Below are 24,920 nucleotides of genomic sequence, written 5' to 3' on the forward strand. Positions count from 1 at the left end.
ATCTGGGGTGTTCAACGTAGGTCATCAGGTGCGTATCAAGACATATTTTTAGAATAGCTAAGTAAATAATTTCCTTGTAATATTAATTATTTCCCTTTTCTGGATTTCCAAAAAATCTAGCACTGATCAAGCCCTTCTACAGTTACATTATACTCCCTGCTCTAGATTGCACTCTACATTAGAGTGGACGTGATTATATCTAAGAGCAGGGCAACTACTACAGCTCCAAGATGCGCTACTGGGCTCACAGTAGCGCTATATTAAGTGGAGTTCATCCACTAATTGAAAGACATTGTGCAGATGTGAGGAGTTTGTTGTACTGTGTCTCACTTCTGTGTCTCTTGAGTTTGTGACCAGCCCTCTTTCTTATCACCCATCTTTGTTTTCAGACAAAGCCTCCCGTGAGCCATGGCGGACGGAAAGCGCACATCTGGCGACATCCTGCTCTACGCCCTGGAGGATCTCACCGAAGCTGAGTTCAAAAAATTTAAAAATAAATTATCAGAAATCAACTTCAAAGGACAGCGAAACATCCCACGAGGAAGCCTGGAGAAAGCAGACCCAATTGACACCAAGGACCTCCTTGTACAGTTCTACGGCTCGGACTCGGCCACTGAGGTGACCATCAAAGGATTCACCAAGGTCAGCCTGAGGGAGGCGGCAGCCAGACTCAGAGGGAAGAGAATGCGAGGTAAGAGGGGGGCGATCCGTCAGGATCACATCCCAAGGACCACCTTTTGGCCAAATTTAAAGCATTGTCATAGGTTTTCTTCCTCATGCATACTACAAAGGATTTTTCTAAGCCATCATTTTTGAGGATTCCACATTGGAACTCCTTGAAAGTGTATTTGGTCGGGTTTCAGCAGTAAGCACCTCAGGGAGTCTTCCTTGGAGCCTGCTTTTTGTTGTTTTTGAGTGCTTTTGTGGTGCAGTTGCCCCTCCCATCGCTACCCCTGCTGGTGATTGATCGAACTTCATCAAATATCATGAGAAGAGTGGGGCAACCTCATGCAATCCTAGGTGAAGCGCTGTAAAAGGCCTTGTTGTGCTTTTCCCACATCCGTAAAGTGGTATCGACCTTCATGCAATCCCAGGTGAAGCGCTGTAAAAGGCCTTGTTGTGCTTTTCCCACATCCGTAAAGTGGTATCGACCTTCATGCAATCCCAGGTGAAGCGCTGTAAAAGGCCTTGTTGTGCTTTTCCCACATCCGTAAAGTGGTATCGACCTTCATGCAATCCCAGGTGAAGCGCTGTAAAAGGCCTTGTTGTGCTTTTCCCGCATCCGTAAAGTGGTATCGACCTTCATGCAATCCCAGGTGAAGCGCTGTAAATGGCCTTGTTGTGCTTTTCCCACATCCGTAAAGTGGTATCGACCTTCATGCAATCCCAGGTGAAGCGCTGTAAAAGGCCTTGTTGTGCTTTTCCCACATCCGTAAAGTAGTATCGACCTTCATGCAATCCCAGGTGAAGCGCTGTAAAAGGCCTTGTTGTGCTTTTCCCACATCCGTAAAGTGGTATCGACCTTCATGCAATCCCAGGTGAAGCGCTGTAAAAGGCCTTGTTGTGCTTTTCCCGCATCCGTAAAGTGGTATCGACCTTCATGCAATCCCAGGTGAAGCGCTGTAAAAGGCCTTGTTGTGCTTTTCCCACATCCGTAAAGTGGTATCGACCTTCATGCAATCCCAGGTGAAGCGCTGTAAAAGGCCTTGTTGAGCTTTTCCCGCATCCGTAAAGTGGTATCGACCTCCCCGCACTATCAGAGATCACATTGTACATGCCTCTTAATTACCAAAATTCTGGGTATTAGTTCTAATTTGGAAAGTTGTTCTTTTTGACTCTCTGGAGTGTCTTGGATGAGCCTTAACCGGTTCGATGCTGATGACGGAACCGCTCCGTCATCAGCTGCGGTTGGAGCGGTTCCGTCATGGCCCGGCCGCCGCGCCTGCGCGGCGCGTTCTATTGAGCGGGGCGGGCCATGACGGAACCGCTCCGTCACAAGCACAGCCCAACCGCGGCTGGTGACGGAGCGGTCCCGTCACCAGCATGCGGCCGCTGGCGGCCGCCCCGCCCAATTAGCGCTGCTGCGGAATAGCCGCCGCAGCGATGTGGTTAAAGACTTGACTCGTAGGAGGCGATGTCAAGATCTAGGCAAAGATTTACAATGCAAACCAGACGTAAAACCTTTCTGGGGATTAACAAACCAATGTACATTGGTAGTGGCGTTGGTTTGTAAGGAAAAGTAATGCAAACCAGGGCAGAGAGCTTCTTTGTGTTGCTTAGAGGCAAGGGGCCGTTCCATTGGTGATACAAGGACATTTCCAGGCAACCCCCCACTCATGCTTTTAGATGCAAACCCTATCTAGTACCATTAAAAGACAGGGTGCTTTAGCAAAACAGTAAGGCTGCTGGAAAGCAAGCATTGAAGGAGAAATATTTTGATTTCTCCTTTCTTTCTTCCTGACTTTACATATGTGCGGCCCTGTACAGCACACATACAAAGTAAGACAAGTTTTAAAACTTGTCTAGTCATTATAGTTTGTACTTGAAGGGGAGCCTTCCAGTACAAAACCTAGGCAAGACTCATGCACACACCCTTGCACTATGGCAGAAAGGTGTGTGCGTGATGCTCTGCAGCAAATTTCTTCATTGGCACGAGGGAGATGGGAGGAGAGAGCCATATCTCTGTAGGTATGGCGCTGTTGTGCTTTCTCCCTGTCACGCAACACATTTTTTGCTGCTGCTCTGCACTTGTGACACATTTGTAAACCTGAGCCTTAGTGTCTTACTGTAGTTATTGCCATCATGAATAAAGGAACAGATGGGATGTCTGATGTAAAGAACATAACTCCTCTCTACCATCTGCATGAGGTTTGAAGCCTGCTAACATTCACGGCTTGGGTTTGTACCTCACACCTGTACCCTTACTTTTGACCTTGTGGTCGAGGTACCTTAATACAGCAGAACTGTGACTGCCTATTCTCACACAAGGTTAGTTTCTTGAAATATAGACAGGATCAAATAAATTCTGTAGTCAATTCCCATTTATGTACTCACAGACACAGGTGAGAGAAGTGACAAATGTATGTATGTACATGGTATTTCTGTGGCAGAAATCTAGACAAAATGCAGCCGAGCACTATACGAGGTCACGGTCAGCGAGGGACCGGAGAGGCGGCCGGTGTGGGGATGGGTAATGCTTTGTGAAGCAGAGTTCTTTAAAGAGACCCGTCTTCAACTCTTTTCTAAATTGGATCAGCTTTGGGGCGGTCCTCATAGAGATGGGGATGTTATTCCAGACACCGGGGCCAGATTTATGAAGGGATTGTGTTGCCCTTGTGTCACACAACACAATCCCTAAGTCAGATTTACCACGCAAAGAAAGGCAACCTCACATGGCCCTGCGTGGCATTGTGTCGTCCTGCGTGGCCTTGAGTGGCCCTGTGTGGCCCTGTGTGGTCCTGCGTGGCCCTGCGTGGCCTTGCCTGGCCCTGTGTGGCCTTGCGTGGCCTTGTGTGGCCCTGCCTGGCCTTGTGTGGCCCTGCGTGGTGTTGAGTGGCCCTGCGTGGCGTTGAGTGGCCCTGCGTGGCCCTGCATTGCCCTGCGTGGCTTGGTAAATCTGGAGTGCTTGCCGTTACATGCTTCCCAAAGGTGATCAATGTGTGCAGTTTGGTGTTCCCTGCTTCCACCCATGGACTGTGGGGCTTTCCCAGAGTTACCAAGACTGGTAAACTGGGATTGCATCAAAATGCTGCGCCTTCCCAGAAAAGATGCAGCGGAGAAATATCTTTATTTCTCCTCATTGATTCCTCTTTTCTGCAGCGCACTCAGGAAGAGGAAAACGCCTCTGAGAATTATTTTGTGTTGTCCTGCTGTGTTGCATGAATAGTTCATTCCTGCCCTCTCCCGTTCATGGCAGCGCAGCCAGTTGTCTTGCTGTGTTGGATGAATAGTTCATTCCTGCCCTCTCCCGTTCATGGCAGCGCAGCCAGTTGTCTTGCTGTGTTGCATGAATAGTTCATTCCTGCCCTCTCCCGTTCATGGCAGCGCAGCCCGTTGTCTTGCTGTGTTGCATGAATAGTTCATTCCTGCCCTCTCTCGTTCACGCACGGCAGCACAGCCCGTTGTCTTGCTGTGTTGCATGAATAGTTCCTTCCTGCCCTCTTGTTCACGCACGGCAGCACAGCCAGTTGTCTTGCTGTGTTGCATGAATAGTTCATTCCTGCCCTCTCGTTCACGCACCAGCGCAGCCAGTTGTCCTCCTGTGTTGCATGAATAGTTCATTCCTGCCCTCTCCCGTTCATGGCAGCGCAGCCAGTTGTCTTGCTGCGTTGCATGAATAGTTCATTCCTGCCCTCTCCCGTTCACTGCGGTGCAGCCAGTTGTCTTGCTGTGTTGCATGAATAGTTCATTCGTGCTCTCTCTCGTTCCCGCACGGCAGCGCAGCCAGTTGTCTTGATGTGTTGCATGAATAGTTCATTCCTGCCCTCTCTCGTTCACGCACGGCAGCACAGCCAGTTGTCTTGATGTGTTGCATGAATAGTTCATTCCTGCCCTCTCGTTCACGCACCAGCGCAGCCAGTTGTCCTCCTGTGTTGCATGAATAGTTCATTCCTGCCCTCTCCCGTTCATGGCAGCGCAGCCAGTTGTCTTGCTGTGTTGCATGAATAGTTCATTCCTGCCCTCTCCCGTTCACGGCGGTGCAGCCAGTTGTCTTGCTGTGTTGCATGAATAGTTCATTCGTGCTCTCTCTCGTTCCCGCACGGCAGCGCAGCCAGTTGTCTTGATGTGTTGCATGAATAGTTCATTCCTGCCCTCTCTCGTTCACGCACGGCAGCGCAGCCCGTTGTCTTGCTGTGTTGCATGAATAGTTCCTTCCTGCCCTCTCTCGTTCACGCACGGCAGCACAGCCAGTTGTCTTGATGTGTTGCATGAATAGTTCATTCCTGCCCTCTCGTTCACGCACCAGCGCAACCAGTTGTCCTCCTGTGTTGCATGAATAGTTCATTCCTGCCCTCTCCCGTTCATGGCAGCGCAGCCAGTTGTCTTGCTGTGTTGCATGAATAGTTCATTCCTGCCCTCTCCCATTCACGGCGGTGCAGCCAGTTGTCTTGCTGTGTTGCATGAATAGTTCATTCGTGCTCTCTCTCGTTCCCGCACGGCAGCGCAGCCAGTTGTCTTGATGTGTTGCATGAATAGTTCATTCCTGCCCTCTCTCTTTCCCGCATGGCAGCGCAGCCAGTTGTCCTGCTGTGTTGCATGAATAGTTCATTCCTGCCCTCTCCCGTTCACGCACGGCAGCGCAGCCAGTTGTCTTGCTGTGTTGCATGAATAGTTCATTCCTGCCCTCTCATTCCCGCACGGCAGCGCAGCCAGTTGTCTTGCTGTGTTGCATGAATAGTTCATTCCTGCCCTCTCATTCCCGCACGGCAGCGCAGCCAGTTGTCTTGCTGTGTTGCATGAATAGTTCATTCCTGCCCTCTCATTCCCGCACGGCAGCGCAGCCAGTTGTCTTGCTGTGTTGCATGAATAGTTCATTCCTGCCCTCTCATTCCCGCACGGCAGCGCAGCCAGTTGTCTTGCTGTGTTTCATGAATAGTTCATTCCTGCCCTCTCATTCCCGCACGGCAGCGCAGCCAGTTGTCTTGCTGTGTTGCATGAATAGTTCATTCCTGCTCTCTCTCTTTCACACACCTCAGCGCAGCCAGTTGCCTTTCTCCCGTTGCATGAAAGTTTGATAAATCGGGCCCTGGGTATAAGGATGAATAAGGCCCGCTGCCTTGTTTTGCTTCTTTACACTCTGTGGTCTTTGTAGACAAACATAGTAAAGGCTGTTGAACTAGAGAAGAACAAGGAAACACGTATACAAGACTTATGATCATTGCTACTCCCAACACAAGGTTGAAGTCCCTCAGTGGCCCCAGCAGCAACAACATAAGCAGAGGCAGTAATACCAACTACAGAGGTGTCTGTCAAGAGGTACAGAGGTCACCAGCACAGGGGAACCCCCACCCACCAACAGGAGGCAAACCAACTTCAAGTAGAGGGGAGCATCTCAAATCACCGAGAAGAGTGGGCAAAGGCCTCAGAAGACAGATGAGAACTGAATATTATGTAAATAGCCCCTTTCCCTCCCATGAATATTATGTAAATAGCCCCTTTCCCTCCCATGGTGATACAGCAGAAGAAGTGAGCAGAGCATGAACAGGACTGTCTGTACCAAGATGTCAGCACCCTTTCTCAGAGGCAGGTCATCGAGAGGGCCCCTCATTCCCAAAAAGAGAAGTGATCGTATTCCTGCTACTTTCCGGTAGAAATGGAAGGACCAAGTCGCTAACTCAAATCCATTCCTGATCTCAAGACTGAAAACAAATACAGAAAGAAAAAAACAAGATGCTACCACTTCATCATATCTACCCTCAGCTCCATCGAGAAGATTGGTTCTTCAACATAGATCTGTAAGACTCCCACTTCCATATCCTGAGGTGGATTATCAAAGATTCTTGACGCTCTTAATAGGAAACAAACAATATCAATGCACGGTGTAGGAGTGTAGAATCTGCTTCTTATAGTTACCCCCACTTTTTGCTGATGTTTCACTGTTTTCGACTTAAAATGACTGGGATCCTGCTATTCATGACCCCAGTCTAGCTGCTTTCTCCTCTAAATTGATTGCATGTACTTTTGGTACACTGCAGATTGGAATATGGGGTACCCTTATCAGTTCCTAGTATATGGTATACTATGTACCCAGGCCATAGGTACCTCAGAGGCCTCTCAGGGGCTGAAGCATGTATCATGCCTCTCCTGAGAGACCATTCAAACTGATACCACAGGTCTGCTACTGCAGCCTGTCCTGTGTAAGGTGGTGCATGCACCCCTTAATTAGATATAGGTTCACTATGTCTATTCTAAATCACTGCACATATAAACCTATCAGTCACCCCTATGGCAGGCCTTATCAAACCTGAAGGCAGGATTCGGGGTTTTATGTGAGAGGGTGCTCCTGCATGAGCAGAGCCTACCTGCAGCCTTTGGAACCTATTTTCTGGGGTTGTTTGTGATGCAGCCAACCATATATATTTAAGTGCAGTATAACCTTGCTGTAAATGCTAACTTTAAAATGGCTGCTTAGAAACATGTTGTGTTTGGTGTCAAACACCTTGGAATCATACCTCCACACCAGTAACTGGTATGGGAGGTATGATTCCACCCTTCCAGAGGGATTTATGTGAAACACCGGTACACCAGGTACCAGCTTTCTCGACCTGGATATCACTAAATGGATGCTGCCAGCCACAGACAGGGATCTTCCCTCCTGCTGCTGAGCCAAGCTCGAGCAGGCGAAGGCTTGACAATAGGTTTCCTGTCACAGGGAGGTGGGACCACCTCCCAGACAGTATTAAGTGTATTGGGGCTAGGTGAGTGCACTCTGAGAGTGTTTGAAATCTGCACTGGGGGCACATTTGGTGTCCCTGAGCATAGTCCAGTTCAAACCAGTTGCAGAAGCCATTGGCTACTGCTCTGGTGCAAAATTGGACAAAGGATATGGGTGTAGCCACCCCTCTGTCCTGACCCTCCCGTAGGTGGGTCCCCAGAGTTTGTCCTACCCCTTCCTTGGGTATAAAGTAGGATCCCCTGACTACAGGACTTCAGATTTAAACCTGGACTAAACTCTGCTACAGAAACCAAGTACTTCGGCGATCTACACTACGCTGGATGACTGAAGAATTTCCCTTGGAGTAAAGGAGTTACTCCCTTGCAGCAGCAGGCACCTAAACAAATCTGACTGATTTGCATCTCCCGAGCTCCTGAGGACTCCAAAGATTTCTGCAACACAGGAGGTGGGTTCCCGAGGTCTCTGAGGTCGATCTGCTCTCTCAGCAATTCTGAGACCAGTATCCCTCGTGGGGACCATGCAACCCGAACCCCTGTGCACCATGTACATTTGCAACAGCATATGCTTTTCGGCAATCCCTGAGGCTGTGCTTTGGACTACTTGTAGTCCTGACCCCGAGCAGTGTCTCCACTGAAGTTTTCCAGTCTTGTCTCCACGAATGTTCCTTTCGCTGGTATTTTGTGAATCTGCTTAAGGTCCCTTTGCGATCCTTGGTCCGTTGGCCTGTTGGTCCCTGTGAAGGTAACTTTGACTTTCTTTGGGCTTCCCTGGTTGCTCTAGATGTGCCCTGACTCTACATAGCTTGGAGAGTCCCAGAACCTTGCTAGTCTTCACCAAAGCTTATTTCCTCTGCCCGCATTGGTTGCAGTTGACAAGGCTTGTTGGTGTTCAATCCGGACACTGACCCCCCCCAGCACTCGACATCCTTTGTGGGACAGTTTACCTCCAGACTTTAGTCATTGTCGGCGTCTCCTGGTCCCCGTGGCTGCAGAGTCAAGCATCTCACCTGAAGCACCCGACATCGGTGGGCATTTGTCTATCTTGCCTCTGGTCACTCTGAAGCGACCCAGACTCTGTCCCCTCTGCTTTCAGGTTCTTCTCACCTCGTATCCAGGCTTGGATCCCACCAGACTCTTTTCATCTTCCGGACAGCAGGACTTTTGTGCATCACGCCATTAAAAACAACAAAGGTTTCCGACATCAATTAACCCCTATGCGCCCGGCTCTTCTGGGATAGGTAACACAGGTATCTCAGTACTTTCAAGGGTGCTGGCCTTAGAACCTTCTATGTTTGCTTAAAGTTCTCTCCAAAGTGCCCTTACAACTCTAAAATTCCAGCCCTGACTTTCCCATAGAGTTGTACGGAGCTTGTGGCTGTGTTTACAGACTGCACCCGTCCTCCGTGGGTGCCCTGTGTCACTACTTTGGGTGGTTCCTTGGGGTCCCAGTGATTCTACATGCTCTAGGCACTGTCTAGTTAAGTTGTGGTTGTTATACCACTTTCTTTTTATTTATTTATTTTCTTAGGGGATCAGAGTCGGATTGTTCAATAACTAAGGGAAAGTTGCGCCGGAGCAGTATGCCTACCCCTCGTGATCCTGAGGTGAAGCCTGAATGTGCCGCCATGTAGTAACCCCAACGGTTTAGTGTGTGACATGTATTTCCTAATAGGTGTGTCCCCTGCAGGAGTACTACATCAGGGAGGTGTCTTTTAACAAATTGTAGAACAATGGTGCGTTTGAGCTTGTCCCCCAGCCCATTGACGTTCCAGCTTAGTACCTTTAGACTCTTATCCCACTTCATCGAAATGCGTATCTCCTAGCAGAGTCTCCCTCCAGACCTCCTGCAAATGTGTGAAACAATATTTCTGACCTGAGACCCTACGTGGAGTAGCGTAACTGTCGACAAAACAATAACATACCTGATGTGACATTGCCAAAACCTCTTAACTGTTCCCTACCACCCCCCACCCCCTCCCACCCACTCCCCCAACACCCTGTGTCCAACCCCCCCTCCCTGCTGCCCTGCTCCGTGGGTTTAGAACGACCTACATCCCCAATTAGCAGAGTGCCTTTCACCCAAGTTACACACCCCTGAAAGGGAAGAAACTAAAGAACTAAGCAACCCGTCTTCCCTCCTTGGTGGACCTTTCACTTGGAGCGTGTACCGGCCCCGGCCCCACCCGCCGCCCGAGCTCCCCCCCCAACCTCAAATATGAAAATTGTTCACGAGTCCTGCAAAGTGGTGTGTCCAGTGTCTACGCTCAGCTGTGTTACTAAATAGGTCCATTTCCCCCTCAGTTCGGCCCCACAGGAACAAATGCAACACATTAATGTACATAGTGACACTTATCAGCATTGTGGGTCCCTCGAGTTCCTCGTCGGGCCGCCTCGTGCCTGTTTCTTCATCTCGGACTTGCGGAGCGGGATCTCCAGGAGCGCTAACTCCGGCCATCTTGTTCAGATCTCCCAGCCACAGAACTCGGAGATGCAGTCCGGTTGTCTCTCCAGTTTTGGCCCTCTGCTCCTTCGCCAACGGCGGGCGCCTCCTTATCAATCCAGTCCTGCACCTCTGACGGCGAAGTGAAGAAGAAGGATTTGTCTCCCATCAGGACCTTGAGTTTGGCAGGACAAAACATCATGTACTTGATGCCTCTTTCTCTAAGCGCTCCCTTCACGCCCGCAAAGGATCTCCTATCCTGTTGGACCTGGAGGGTAAAGTCAGGGAAGAATCGAATTGTAGCATTGTCATAGAGTAGGTCCCCAGCTTGCCTGGCCGCCTGCAAGACGGCGTCGCTGTCTCTGTAGTTGAGAATTTTAGCAATGATCGTCCTCGGTGGTGCTCCCGGCTTTGGTTTTGGGATGGGCGCCCGGTGTGCTCGCTCAACCGTAAATATGTTGGACAGACGTTTTGGCTTGAGGTGATTGAGAATCAAGTCCTCAACGAAGAGCTCCACACTGGGCCCCTCGAGGTCCTCCGGCACGCCAACCAGGCGGACATTACTCCTTCGGGCCCTCCCTTCCTGGTCGTCCAGCCGTAGCGTCATCTGGTGGTGCTAATGGACCAATTCACTTACGCGCCTTTCCAGTTGCTTCGTCGACGTCTGCAGCTCCGCAATTCCGGCCTCGTTAGCCTTCGCCTTTTCTGACGTTTTGTTAAGGTCAGTTCGTAGAAGGTTGACCTCTATAGCCATCTTGTCTATTTTAGTTTCCAGGGTCGTGCCCAGCGTTTGAATGGCAGTCATAATGCTGGCCAGCGACGGTTCAGTCTGATTCTATCGGTCGCCTGCTGGCGCTTCCGTCCGTGGACTCTCTGCACTGTATATTTGTCGAGGTTATTTGACTGGGTGGATGTTCCATGTTTAGTCCTCATGTGCGTTAATTGTAGACCAGGCCTGTGGGTGCGGTCAGCGCTGTGTTACGGTAGAGGCCAGCCAACAACAGGTGGGAAATGGTCAACTGTCCGGGACACAAGACCTCGGAGGGCTCATACCACAACGGATGAGCTTAGGCACTGTGGCGTATCGGTAGGCAGGTCTCGCCTCAGTGGCCCCCCGTCAGCACACCCACGAGTCAAAAGTCAAAGCAGTGGACTCAGTCGTGGGAGGACAGGATCAGTATAGGCAGGCGTAGTAGGTCCATGCGTCGATAGAGTCTATGAATGCCCAGTGCGATTTTAGCAAAATGTTCACGGCACTTAGATCTACAAGGAGAGGGCTTCTAACGCTGATGCGGGTCACGGGCAGGGATAGCAGCCGTCCCTATGCCTCGGCGCCAAATTGCAGGAGTAGGGACCACCCTCCGAATACAAAGGCCCAATCGCCTACCAGGCATAGGTCCAATAAGGTCTGCAGCCTCCCAGCTTAGGCACGATGGTGTGCCGTTGGTTGCAGCCAGTTCCGCCGTCCCTCGTCACGTCGCAGCCTTGCACGTAGGCCTCTCTCCTTCCCTGGGTCAGTGCTCCACAATCTCTGGTCGTGCTGGTGATGCGGGTGTTTAGGCAGGGGTCACAGCACTCAAGGGACCTCAGCCCCCTTGGGGCGCAGCATAGAAGAAGCAGAGCGCATGACCAAAGGCTCGATCCGCTCCCGCCAAAACTAGGCCCTAGGCCGGGGGCTCGCGGAGCGCGGCACGCCGGCCGCGAGGCACAATCTCTACGAGCCTTCTCCCGGGCCGTCGCACCGAGGTCCGTCTCTCGGCGACGGGGAGGCGCAGAGGGGCCAGAGTCAGACCGCTGGATGCAGCACAGGCAGGGGGATACAGCGTCACTGGTTGTCCGCAGGAATTGGCGGATTATGAGCGGATTTCAGGCGGTCGGCGGCTCGGTCGGCTGGAGCTCCCGGTTCAGGCCGCCATCTTAGCCGGCACCAAGCCACGCCCCCCGTTATACCACTTTCTTAGTATATGGTTTGGTCTCCCCCTGGAGCCCACTGTTTATTGTGTTATTTACTGGCGTCCTAGTGATTTAATATTGTAAAATGTAAAAATATTTTGAGCTTTGTGCTCTAATCTCATAAAGAGGTTAGTAGAGAGTGTTTAGTAATGAATACATTTATTTTATATACCTCTTGTGCGGTTCTCCTTTCATTTGGTCATTCACGAGATTATAGACTGGTAAAACAAGCTGCTTTACATTTCTTCAAGACTTAGCCTGGAGGCTGCTCTCCATAGCTACCACTAGGACAGCTTTCAATAAAAGTTGTCTTTAATCGTCGTTTGGACTGGTGCAAGGTGCCCACTATAACTAGTGGACATCATATGCCAGGCCAACTTCTCACACCAGGTGCTGAGGTACAGTCCCACCAATAACTTTTACAAAGTTCATAGCAGTGGTTGTAACGTATCTCAGAATGCCAATGATTTCATTTACCCTCATCTTCATGAGTAGCTCTATAAAGATATTTGCTTTCAGGGGCACATCCGTACTTCCTAATAGCCATCTCCACCCTTCACTGCCAGGGTTTATGTGCCAGTCAGGAAAAGTCAACATCAATTCTGGTAAAAGCCCCTCCATAGAGTCTGTAGTGAGCAAAGCCCTACAGTAGATCTGCTGTCACTATGGTGCAGTGATTGCAACCCAGCTGTCCAGAAGCTGATGGCCACAGGCCAAGATGTTATGACTTCACTGACCTTGTCAGTATGCGTTGTTCTACCGCCGTGCAGCTTCACCTAATAGTGGTCTGCCCTCCTGTGCCCAGATCCTTAGTTCCAGGCCCTCCTCCACCCACCGGCTCCTGCCTGTGCATAATCCCTGGTGGTCCAGTGGTGACTATTGTCTGTCTTTCTGTTCTCTGTACTTATTTAGGTTTCCTTTATTTTTTGTATTTCTCTTGTTTTATCTCTCTTTCTGTGCCGTTCTCTGTGCCCCCTTCTTGCTTTCCCCCCTCGCCGCTACCTGCTCCTGCATCTCTGCCCCCTCCCAGCATGGCTTCCCAGCTCCCAACTGCCAGCACCTCTCGCCTCTCCACCACTACTTAATGCCAACAGCTGCACGGTCATACCAAAGACAAGCCCACCTTCACCTGTCCAAGCCTGGACCGCGCCCACCAACAGGGATCTTGGTTCTCGTGGCTCCTACTTCTGCAACACCAGTACCCTTGACGCAACCCCAGACGCCGCACCGCCTGTTGCCATCTCATATCTCCGAAGGATACCCAAGGCCCGTTCACCTGTGCAACTGCGTCTTCTGCTGCCTCCGCACACCAGGCCCACCGACCGCACAACCATTAAGTACTGGAAAACTTAAGCTGCATCCTACTCAACACTTGCTCTCTCAGAAAACACGCCGTAGAGATCTGGGACCTCCTCGACTCCATCTTCCCCGACATCGCCTTCTTCATAAAAACATGGATGAACCCCGCCTCAGCCACAGACGAGCACTCATACGACATGGAATACCTCCACTTCCAGATCCAGACCAACCAAACACCACCCTCCATGGCACCCTCGTGAAACAGACCCCGAGGCCCCATCTCCCCCTTCAGCAAAGCCATAGACAACTTCATCGCTCATCGTGCTCAACAGGCTACATCCTCCTCGGTGACGTAAATTTCCACCTGGACACCTAGTCGACCACAACACCTCTTCCCTATTGGAGAACCTTGCCACCACCGGACTCAAGCAACTGGTCACCTTCTAACCCACTCAGCAGGACACATGCTCGACCCCCATCTTCTCCACTAGCAACAACATCTCCGTCAGCCACACCTCCGAGCTACATTGGACCGACCACCACTGCGTCCATGCCTCCTTTACCAAACTCACTTTACAGTACCATGTGCTCCGCCATCCTCACAGAAGCTGGAACAAACTCACCGAAGACCAGCTCACCACATCCCTCAGCAAAACTCCACCACCAACAATCACGGACGTCAACGCCTCAACACGCAACCTCCACTGTTGAATCTCCAACTGCACCAACACACTGTCTCCCTGCAGGGAACCCTCAGGCATGCAGCCCTCCAAGATAACCAGCTGATTTTCTCCCACCCTCCAAAAATCTATGCACATGTGCAAACGGCTCGAGAAAAAATGGAGGAGTAGCAAGATCTTGGTAGACCATGCTGCCTTCAAAACCGCCATCACTGCACACCACCTCATCAGCATCAGCAAAGAAATCTGCTATACAGAAACACATCAATGCCAAAGCAATCAACAGCAACGAACTCTTCACCATGGTCAAAGAATTTGTCACACCCAGCACAGAGGCAGCAGACATTCTCCCCTCTCAAGACCTCTGCCACAACCTCGCCAATTTCTTCCACCGCAAGATCAAGAAGATCTGCAAAAGTTTTGCAACCAAGATCCATGAATAAGCATTGCACCCAATGGCTCCAAACCCCAGCAGACCCTACCCAACTGGACTATCCTCACCTCTGAAGATACCCTCAGTATCATGAAGAGCATCCCCTCCGGAGCCTTCTCAGATCACTGCCCTCCCCACATCTCCAACAGAGCCGGCACCTCCATCGCCCCCAAACACTACTGCTCCATCAGGTCCGCCACCGTCTCCGAAGACTGGAAACATGCAGAGATCAACCTCCTGCTGAAGAAACCCTCTGCAGACCCGATGGACCTCAAGAACTAGAGACCTATCTCTCTGCTCCCCTTCCCAGCCAAAGTGATCAAGAAGGTCAACACCCAAACTCTCCGAGTTCATCAAAATGAACCACATCCTAGACTTCTCCATGTTGGCCACAGAAGCAACCACAGCACCAATACTGCCCTCCTTGCTGCTACAGATGGCATCCGCACCCTCCCCGACTGAGGAAAAACTGCAGCCCTCATTCTACTGGACCTCTCGGCAGCCTTCGACACCGTCTCCCATCACACCCTCTGCACTAGAGAGAGAAACTTGTTTATTTAGACCATAGTCTTTTAAACAATACAAACAAAATGCAAACAAAATCGGACAAAGTACGAGCAGACAAAATATTCCTACGTCATAAATAGTTAAAATTCATATTTGTTAAAAAGAAAAAAGAGAAGGTTAAAAGAGGGTAACACCTCCTGATACATAATTCATTAAACCCAAATTTTACCAAAGTTTTCACATATCTGGAAGAATAAAAAGACAGATTTAAACTTTATAAAAGGCTTAAAAAAACTTAAAATCAGTGCCCATCCTTCGATATCTCCCTTCTAAAATCTTTTACGACCTTCAGGAATTTGCCCAATGCGATTGCAATTTCTAGCGAATGCATATCTGTTAGTAAGCATATCGCATGGGCACGTGTGAATGTCTTATGTGATAGGAATATAGGACGTAAAAACAATTTCCTTAAATCCTGTACAAATGTGCAATCAAGCAATATGTGCAACATATCGTTTCTTATACCACGCCCACGCTTACAATTACCTTCTGGGGCAATCAGTACAGATTTTAATTTCCCGTCTATCTTCCAGGGGTTGATCCCAACTTGGGTCCTTAATATTTCATGTCGTAACCCTTGATTCGGCAATGTTTCCAGATAAGGGAACCAGCCTTCATTTACCCATGAGATCTTTAACCACTGGACTGACTTTTTCTCCTGCATGTAATTCAGGTCCTGTGCCCTTGAGAGCGACTGGCCTTGTTCCCTAAGTGCTTTCTTTGTAAAGTCGCCTATCAGGGCGTTCTGGGAAGATCTCAAGTTAAGACGCCCTGATACTTTCTGGAGAGTCTTTCTCACCTCCTTTGCCCAGCCAAGATTGCTTGTCTGGATTTCCTCTCCACACCATTGTGAGACCTTAGGTGTCACTCCTGGGTCTTGGCGCTTCCAGAATCTTGCTAGGGCCATTTGAGATTGTACACTCCAAGAAATCAGCCCTAGTTCCATTCTAACTGCTTGAACCATTGTACAATTAGGTAAAGACAATAACATTTTTAAAATGTTTCCCTCTTCCTGATCCCACGTCTGTTTACCGCTCAAGTATAACACTTCTGCCCCATACAATACTTGGGGCGATCATTGCTTCAAATGCCTTTATCTTTGGTTTGTGTCATGTCTCCATATTCTTTATTAAACTTTTTTAGCCCACAAGTGGATGAGAATGTTTTTGCCTTTTGAGCCTCCAAATGGGTGCGCCATTTTAGTGCACTGTCAAACCAGAGGCCTAAATATCTATATTCCTTAACTGTCTCTAGTTTGTCATCACCCAAAAACCAATTGAAATTCTTCTTACTCTTCCCAAAACATAAAACCTTAGTTTTCTCCCTATTTACAGTCAGTATTTTCCTATCACAATAGTGTTTAAAAGCAACAACTGCGCGGACGAACTCGCCCCACTGAGGACCCCGCCTAGCAGACCCGGCAGCAAGAAGGCCCCATGGTTCACCGACGAACTCAAGAGCTCCAAGAAGAACTGCCGAGCCCTCGAGAAAGCCTGGAGAAAGGAACCAACACCGGACAACATGACCGCCCTCAAGCTTGCCACCCGGAAGCACCACCAACTGATCCGCGCCACTAAGAAAACTGCATTCAAGGACCGGCTGGACAACAACGCACACAACTGCAAAGAACTCTTCAACATCGTCAAAGAGCTCTCCAACCCCAACGCCGGAAACAACGACATCACCCCATCGCAAGACCTCTGCAACTCCCTCGCCTCCTACTTCCACAACAAGATCGCGGATATACACAACAGCTTCAGCACTCAACCGACGCACGCCACTACCGACCAGCACCGAAGACACCATCCACGTGATGAACTCCATCCATTCCGGATCTCCGACCGACCCCTGCCCTCACCACGTCTTCAACAGGGCCGACGCGGTCATCGCACCCCACCTGCGGGACATCATCAACACCTCCTTCGACACCGCCACCTTCCCGGAGAGCTGGAAGCACGCCGAGCTCAGCGCTCTACTCAAGAAACCTACAGCGGACCCCACCGAACTCAAGAATTACCGCCCCATCTCGCTCCTCCCGTTCCCAGCCAAAGTCATCGAGAAGACCGTCAACAAGCAGCTGGCCGCCTTCCTCGAGACGAATGGATCCCTCGACCCCTCACAGTCGGGCTTCCGAGCCAACCACAGCACCGAGACCGCCCTCATCGCTGCCACCGATGACATCCGAGCCCTGATGGACAACGGAGAAACAGCGGCCCTCATCCTCCTAGACCTCTCCGCGGCATTCGACACTGTCTGCCACCGCACCCTAGTGCAGCGCCTCAGCAACGTCAGAATCCAGGAGAAGGCACTGGATTGGATCATCTCCTTCCTCAACGGAAGAACACAGAGAGTCCGTCTACCACCGTACAAGTCAGAGGCCACCGAAGTCATCTGCGGCGTCCCTCAAGGATCCTCGCTGAGCCCCACCCTCTTCAACGTCTACATGAGCCCCCTCGCGGCCATCGCACACCAGCACAACCTGAACATCATCTCCTACGCTGACGACACCCAGCTGATCCTCTCCCTGACCAACGACCCCGCCGCCGCCAGAGCCAACCTTCACGAAGGGATGAAAGACGTAGCCGAGTGGATGACAACCAGCCGCCTGAAACTGAACTCAGACAAGACGGAAGTCCTCATCCTGGGTTCCTCACCCTCCGCCTGGGACGACTCCTGGTGGCCCCCCGCCCTGGGCAGCGCACCCAAACCGACAGACCACGCACGCAACCTGGGCTTCATCTTGGACTCCTCCCTCACCATGACCAGACAAGTCAACGCCGTCTCCTCGTCATGCTTCAACATCCTGCGCATGCTACGGAAGATCTTCCGGTGGATCCCCACCGAGACCAGGAAGACGGTCACCCAGGCCCTCGTCACCAGCCGACTGGACTACGGCAATGCCCTCTACGCCGGAACCACCGCCAAGCTCCAGAAGAGACTCCAGCGGATCCAGAACGCCTCAGCCAGACTCATCCTCGACATCCCACGACACAGCCACATCTCCGGACATCTGAGAGACCTGCATTGGCCCCCCGTCAACAAAAGAATCACCTTCCGCCTCCTCACCCACACACACAAAGCCCTACACGATCAAGGCCCCAGCTACCTCAACAACCGCATCAACTTCTACGCTCCCAAACGACACCTCCGATCAGCCAGCCACGCCCTCGCCGCCGTCCCCCGCATCCGCAGAATGACAACGGGAGGAAGGTCCTTCTCCTACCTGGCCGCCAAGACCTGGAACTCCCTACCGACCGACCTGCGCCTGACCCAAGACCACCTCTCCTTCAGGAAGAAGCTCAAGACCTGGCTATTCGAGCAGTAGCAGCACTCCCCCCCCCCCCTAGCGCCTTGAGACCCTCCGGGTAAGTAGTGCGCTATATAAATGCCTGTGATTGATTGATTGATTGATAAAAGCGGTTAATTTCCTTTGAAGTCCTATTTCAGTTTGATCCATGATCACTAAGTCATCAGCATAAAGAAGGCAAGGGACTTTATGGCCATTCATTTTTGGACTTGCACTTCTTTCTACTTCACGAGCAGCGGGGAGATCTGCCAAAAAGATTGAAAATAACAGGGGTGCCAAGACGCTCCCCTGTCTAAGTCCGTTCCCTACTAGTATCCTGTGAGTTAGTGCCCCCTGCATATCTCTAATTACCTGGGCCCAGTTTCCACTGTGAAGCTCTTTTAGGATCATCAACAAGCCAACCGGTAATCCATACTTTGACATATCTTCCCAAAGTTTATTTCGATCCACAGAGTCGAACGCTGCCCTAAAATCGACAAAACAACAATGTAGCTTCCCATTTTGTTCTATCGAAGCAGTGATCTATTGTAGAGTGGCCTTCTTTACAACCACCTTGTTCCACTGGGATAATTGCTCTCTCTTCTGCCCAAATCTTTATTCTACCCAATATTATCTTAGCAAAAATGTTCTCTCCAATATCGAGTAGATTAATTAATCTATAATTCTTTGATGCATTAACGTCCCCTTTTTTATGGATCGGCCTAATTATCGCACCCTTCCAAGTACTAGGTATTATTCCTGATTTTAGAATTACTGAAAACATGTTAGAGAAAAATTCCGCCCACCATGGGGTTCGTGACTTAATTATCAGTGCTGGCAGGTTGTCTGGACCAGCGGCTCTTGTTAAGTTAAGGGTCTTTATCGTATTCAGTACATTTTCTACTGAGAAGTCCGGTTTTAGATCGTCTACTAGACCTCTCCAGTTCCCCTGCAGTTCCTCTTCAATTTCTCTCCCCGCTGGGTATAGTTCTTTCAGGTAAACCTCCCAAGGACCCTCTTCTACCACACAGATCATTGAAGCGGCTGAGGCCTCTGATACTGAACGGACTAGTTTCCAGAACTGCCGTATGTTCTTGGATTCTATTGCCTCCAGAAGTTTCCCCCAACAGGTATCCTTATGTGCTCTTCTCGTACTATTAAGAAGCATTATATAATCTTTCTTTAATTTGGCGAGGCTTTCTGCTCTAGCCTTATCATATTTTTTACGCAGACTGCGTTGTTCCCTCCTTATTTCTCTTTTCTTATTTAGACATTCCATATTAAACCAATTGCCTTTCTTAACCTGTGTGATTTTACTGCTCTTGCTGGCCTTTACATCTGTTCTAAGTTTAACCTTAATGCTTTGTACCACTTGATTTATCTTATCAAAATACCAGGCCAAGTCTAAACCAGCTGCACATCCTAGGGGTATCTTTTGTTGGAGCCTGGTTAACTTTTCTATATATTCTTCAGTTAGCCGTGTTGAGATTCGCCTAGGATAATCCATCTATTGTATAATTACCTTCTCGGTGACAGTTTCGTTAGGATAGGCCAGCACCAATTCTAAGGTGTTGTGGTCGCTATCTTCTGTATGGTTGACCCTGAACCCCTTTATTAAATTGAATTTCCATGCTGGCATGAACACATAATCTAAGGGGCAATATTGTGACCCTTGTTTAAAAGTTTTCTTAGCCGGGCGGTCTTGTGGGAACCTACCATTCAAACAGAAAAGGTTCTTGGTCGCTAGATAGTTCCCCAAGTTTACATCATTCAAAGAGCATGAACTTTCGGGGAACTTTGCTTCCATTATATCGTTTGATTCTAAAATTTCCAGATACATGAGATCAAGCCGCTTAGGGTTAAGTTTATGATTAAAATCTCCTACCAACAAACTCAAATCTGAATCGTACTTTTCATACAATAGATCCAAGTCATTCTTAAATTTTCCCATTTCAATTCCATATTCAACCTGGGCACCCCATTGCATGTACACATTGAAAAGCAACACATTTTCATACTTGTTACCAGCAGCGAATAGGGTTATTCTACAGCAGAGCAGCCATTTACATGTTACAGTGAGCTGGGACACCTTTTTCACCAGTTTTGTAGATATTAGCATCAATAGACCCCCCCGCCGGGCGTCCTGAACTAGATTTTACAGCCGGTCGGTAAGCTTGACGGAACCCTTCCACTATGGGGGGGCTCACCACATAGCCAGGTCTCCTGGATACAAAGGATCATATTATTTTTTGCTAGTTCTTTTAACCGTTCAAGTTTTATCTGATTTCCTAACCCATTTATATTCCAGGAGACTACCTTTAGGCCACATGGCTGCCCAGTTACCTATTCCACATCGCTAAGGGGCCTGTACCTATTTGAGTCCTCTAAGTACTGTTTGGAAGATCCTGGGGGGCTAGTGTTAAGGCTCCAATTCTTCCAAGAGTCCTCAGGAGCAGAGTTACTAGACTCCACGATGCCGGCATCCGTGACAAGACCCTAAAATGGATCCACTCTTTCCCCACCTTCAAAACACAGAGTCAGACTTTCACCATTCTACTCAGAACCCACGGAGATCAGCTGCATAGTGCCCCAGGGGTCCCCTCTGAACCCCATCCTCTTCAACATCTACATGGCTTCGCTTGCAGCCATCGTCAGAAGCCACAGACTCAACATCATCTCCTACACAGGCAACAACCTGATGATTCTCTCCCTCAGACAAGTCCACAGCCTCCTAGAGCAACTTCTACAACGTGCTGAAGGCAGTCGCCACCTGGATGAAGGACGGCTGCCTGAAGCTCAACTCAGACAAGACCAAAGTCCTGATCCTGGGCTCCACCCCTTCTGCTTGGAATGACTCGTGGTGGCCCGCAGCCCTCGGAACCCACACCACACCCACAGACAATGCACATAACCTTGGCATCATGCTGGACCCCTCACTCTATGAATCAATGCCGTCTTATCCGCCTGCTTTCACAAGCTCCATATGTTTTGGAAGATTTTCAAGTGGTTCCACACCGTGCCCAGGACAATGGTCACCCATGCACTTGTCAGCAGCAGACTGGAGTAGAGCAACATACTCTACGCCAGTACCACCAATAACCTCCTAAAGAAACTACAGAACATCCAGAATGCCTCTGCCAGACTCACCCTGTACATCCCCCATTGCAGTCACATCACCATTCACCAGAAAAACCCAAACGGGCTCCCGATCAAAAAAATATTTACCTTCAAGCTCCTCACGCACACCTGCAAAGCCCTCCACAATGCTAAACCTGTATACCTCAACCGCCACCTCTCCCTCCACACACCCACCAGACATCTCCGCTCCACCCAATAGGCCCTGGCTACTATCCCATGGATCGACAAGACCACGACTGGAGGAAAATCCTTCTCCTATCTCACTGCAAAGACCTGGAACTCCCTGCCTCTGCATATCCGAGTAGCGGATTGTAGTGTTTTTCCTCGCTCACATTCGTCAATGTCAAGTTGGCGAGCAAGTAAAATCCACCTCCCGGCGATATTTTTCCTCGTCCGTTATCGTCAACATCAAGTTGGCAAGCATGAGCGTGGAAAATCAACCTCCCGGCGAGATTTCTCAAAGCGAGGGGGGGGGGCGGGGGGTCAGATTTCTCATTGCGAGTGGTCGCATATGCTCGTGACCCCTCGCGTTGAGAAACTGCCAGTTCGAGTAAAAATCTACTCGAGCGGCAGAAAGGAAAGCAGCGCCGGCTTGAGCTACTCATGGTGCCGTTCGTCATGACTACACAGTGCGGACAATCATCCGGCACTGAAAAATACTTCAAACTGCATTTTTCTATTGTACTCCGTAGTGTGGCGGAGAATTTTTGGCACTTTGCGGAGTTCCTCGTAGCGGCACTCCGCAAACTCTGAGCAGGCCCAGGCCTACTTGACACCCTAACAGGAGAGTAGTCGCGCTTTAGAAGAACCCTGCTTGATTGATTGATTGATGATGTAAGAGCCATCTGAGACTCCGTTGTCAGAAACCTCAGTGGTTCCCATTGTAAACCAGACAGGTAACCGCAAGTTCAGTGGGTGGCATCCCCACCATTAGAACATTCTAGAAATAACATACCTCTTGTGATTATTTTGTAGCTGGTCCTCTCATGCAGGTTTGTTTTTAACTGATAAGTTGTATACTATATTGGTATATCCTGTTGTAACTCTGGCATCTGTTCCACAGTGTTCAGGAACGCCTTTCTACTCCATTTATTACACCCTGGCATTGATGTGGTATCTGTCTGATGGCTGATATCCTTTCCTTCCCTCATCGGAAGGTACATCTTGATTAGCCAATGGGTTTTGGCTATTCAAGAGCCCAACCCCCACCCCCTACCGTGTTCAATGAATTGACAAAGCCCTGAGCCCATCATAATCAATATCTCCGTAATAGACCCTGGCACATAAATGACCCATTCATGCACATTCTGACTAAGATTTTGGTGGCTACTTCACATCCCACATTACCGCAACCTAAGAATAATTCATAATATCACTTTAAAGTGGAAACTGGTTTTGGATTACTCTACTTGTCTGTGAAAGCCTTGATATTAATAAGTGTTGTTTCATTTTCAGTTTCGGATCCTCATGAAGCCCAAGAGGTTCCAGGAGAGACTTCAGGTATGTGATGCTTCCACGCAGATGATGAATAGGATTCTGAACCCCGGGAAGAGACTTCTCACTTCGATGAGACTTGAACTTCACTGTGAAGCACAAAATGCTGCAGTGACCTGTTTTGTGGGCAACTACTGTGGATGTGCAGGCTTTATTTGAGCATGCTGATGATGCAGAAGGATGTGGAGGCTGGGTTTGTCAATGCTGATGATGCAGAAGGATGTGGAGGCTGGGTTTGTCGATGTTGATGATGGTGAAGGATGTGGATCCTGGGTTTGTCAATGTTGATGGTGAAGGATGTGGAGGCTGGGTTTGTGCATGCTGATGATGCAGAAGGATGTGGAGGCTGGGTTTGTCGATGTTGATGATGGTGAAGGATGTGGAGACTGGGTTTGTCGATGTTGATGATGGTGAAGGATGTGGAGGCTGGGTTTGTCAATGCTGATGATGCAGAAGGATGTGGAGGCTGGGTTTGTCGATGTTGATGATGGTGAAGGATGTGGATGCTGGGTTTGTCAATGTTGATGGTGAAGGATGTGGAGGCTGGGTTTGTGCATGCTGATGATGCAGAAGGATGTGGAGGCTGGGTTTGTCGATGTTGATGATGGTGAAGGATGCGGAGGCTGGGTTTGTCAATGTTGATGGTGAAGGATGTGGAGGCTGGGTTTGTTCATGCTGATGATGCAGAAGGATGTGGAGGCTGGGTTTGTCGATGTTGATGATGGTGAAGGATGTGGAGACTGGATTTGTCGATGTTGATGATGGTGAAGGATGTGGAGGCTGGGTTTGTCAATGTTGATGATGCTGAAGGATGTGGAGGCTGGGTTTGTCAATGTTGATGATGGTGAAGTATGTGGAGGCTGGGTTTGTCAATGTTGATGATGCTGAAGGATGTGGAGGCTGGGTTTGTCAATGTTGATGATGCTGAAGGAAGTGGAAGCTGGGTTTGTGCATGCTGATGATGCAGAAGGATGTGGAGGCTGGGTTTGTCAATGTTGATGATGGTAAAGGATGTGGAGGATGGGTTTGTCGATGTTGATGATGGTGAAGGATGTGGAGGCTGGGTTTGTCAATGTTGATGATGCTGAAGGATGTGGAGGCTGGGTTTGTCAATGTTGATGATGGTGAAGTATGTGGAGGCTGGGTTTGTCAATGTTGATGATGCTGAAGGATGTGGAGGCTGGGTTTGTCAATGTTGATGATGCAGAAGGATGTGGAGGCTGGGTTTGTCAATGTTGATGATGGTGAAGGATGTGGAGGCTAGATTTGTTGATGCTGATGATGCTGAAGGATGTGGAGGCTGTGTTTGTCAATGTTGATGATGGTGAAGGATGTGGAGGCTGGGTTTGTCGATGTTGATGGTGAACGATGTGGAGGCTGGGTTTGTGCATGTCGATGATACGAAGGATGTGGAGGCTGGGTTTGTCAATGTTGCTGATGCAATAGGATGTGGAGGCTGGGTTTGATGTGATGGAGTCTATTCAAAGACTGAATAACCGCACCCCTATAGCCTTTGCATTCCACTTCCAGCACGCTACTTGTACAGCTACTAACAAAACTGTAAACAAAAAACAACATCCTAAAACATGAATAGCAACAACCCCTGAAACTAATAACACATCAAAAAATAATAAAACTTAATACTCTTCCTACTCTTATTCCTTATAACCCTAACATCACGATCCTAACACTGTGCATGCACAGATAAAGCGCATATATATAAGTACCCTGAACAAAATACTCAGTCCTAAAAAGAAATACATACCGCCAAACCCCCAAATAATACCCTAAAATGAATACACCTCTTACCCTTATTTCCCTGAACCCTATTACCCTCCACCTAACATTGTGTGTTAACAGTTAATGCCCCATTGCCCTCTGTGTGAGGTTGGGGGACTAAGAATACTGGACTAGCCCAAGGGCTATCTGAGGGTTCAATAACTCCCGAATCCAACATCTTCTGGACTTCAGTCCTGATACTGTCCCTGACATGGTCTGGCTGCCTGCAAATCTTACTTTTAACAGGCAGACTGTCCCCAGTGTCCACTTCATGAGTGTACCAGGTAGTCTGACTTGGAGTCAGTGAGAACATGTTCCAATACTGATTGAGCACCTGTCTGCAATCAGCTTACTGCTGGGCAGTGAGGCTGCCTGCCAAGGCTACACCGTCAACTGACCCATCATCAGGGTTCTGTGGGAGCAGGTCTGGGAGAGGGTCACTCTCTTCCTCCTGTC

General features: G+C 49.4%; 1 protein-coding gene across 1 annotated transcript in view; it reads left to right on the plus strand.

The window, feature by feature from the left end:
- Nucleotides 1-408: 408 nt before the first annotated feature.
- The window catches only part of LOC147737185 (NACHT, LRR and PYD domains-containing protein 12-like), a 166,345-nt gene continuing 141,833 nt past the window's right edge, over nt 409-24,920 (plus strand). The window contains exons 1-2 of the mRNA XM_086923100.1: nt 409-691; nt 22,647-22,691. Coding sequence (XP_086779226.1) covers nt 409-691; nt 22,647-22,691 — 328 coding nt within the window. The remainder of the gene's footprint in view (nt 692-22,646; nt 22,692-24,920) is intronic.

The sequence above is a fragment of the Lissotriton vulgaris genome, chromosome 1_1 (genome assembly GCF_964263255.1).
Source record: "Lissotriton vulgaris chromosome 1_1, aLisVul1.2, whole genome shotgun sequence".
Classification (NCBI taxonomy): Eukaryota; Metazoa; Chordata; class Amphibia; order Caudata; family Salamandridae; genus Lissotriton; species Lissotriton vulgaris.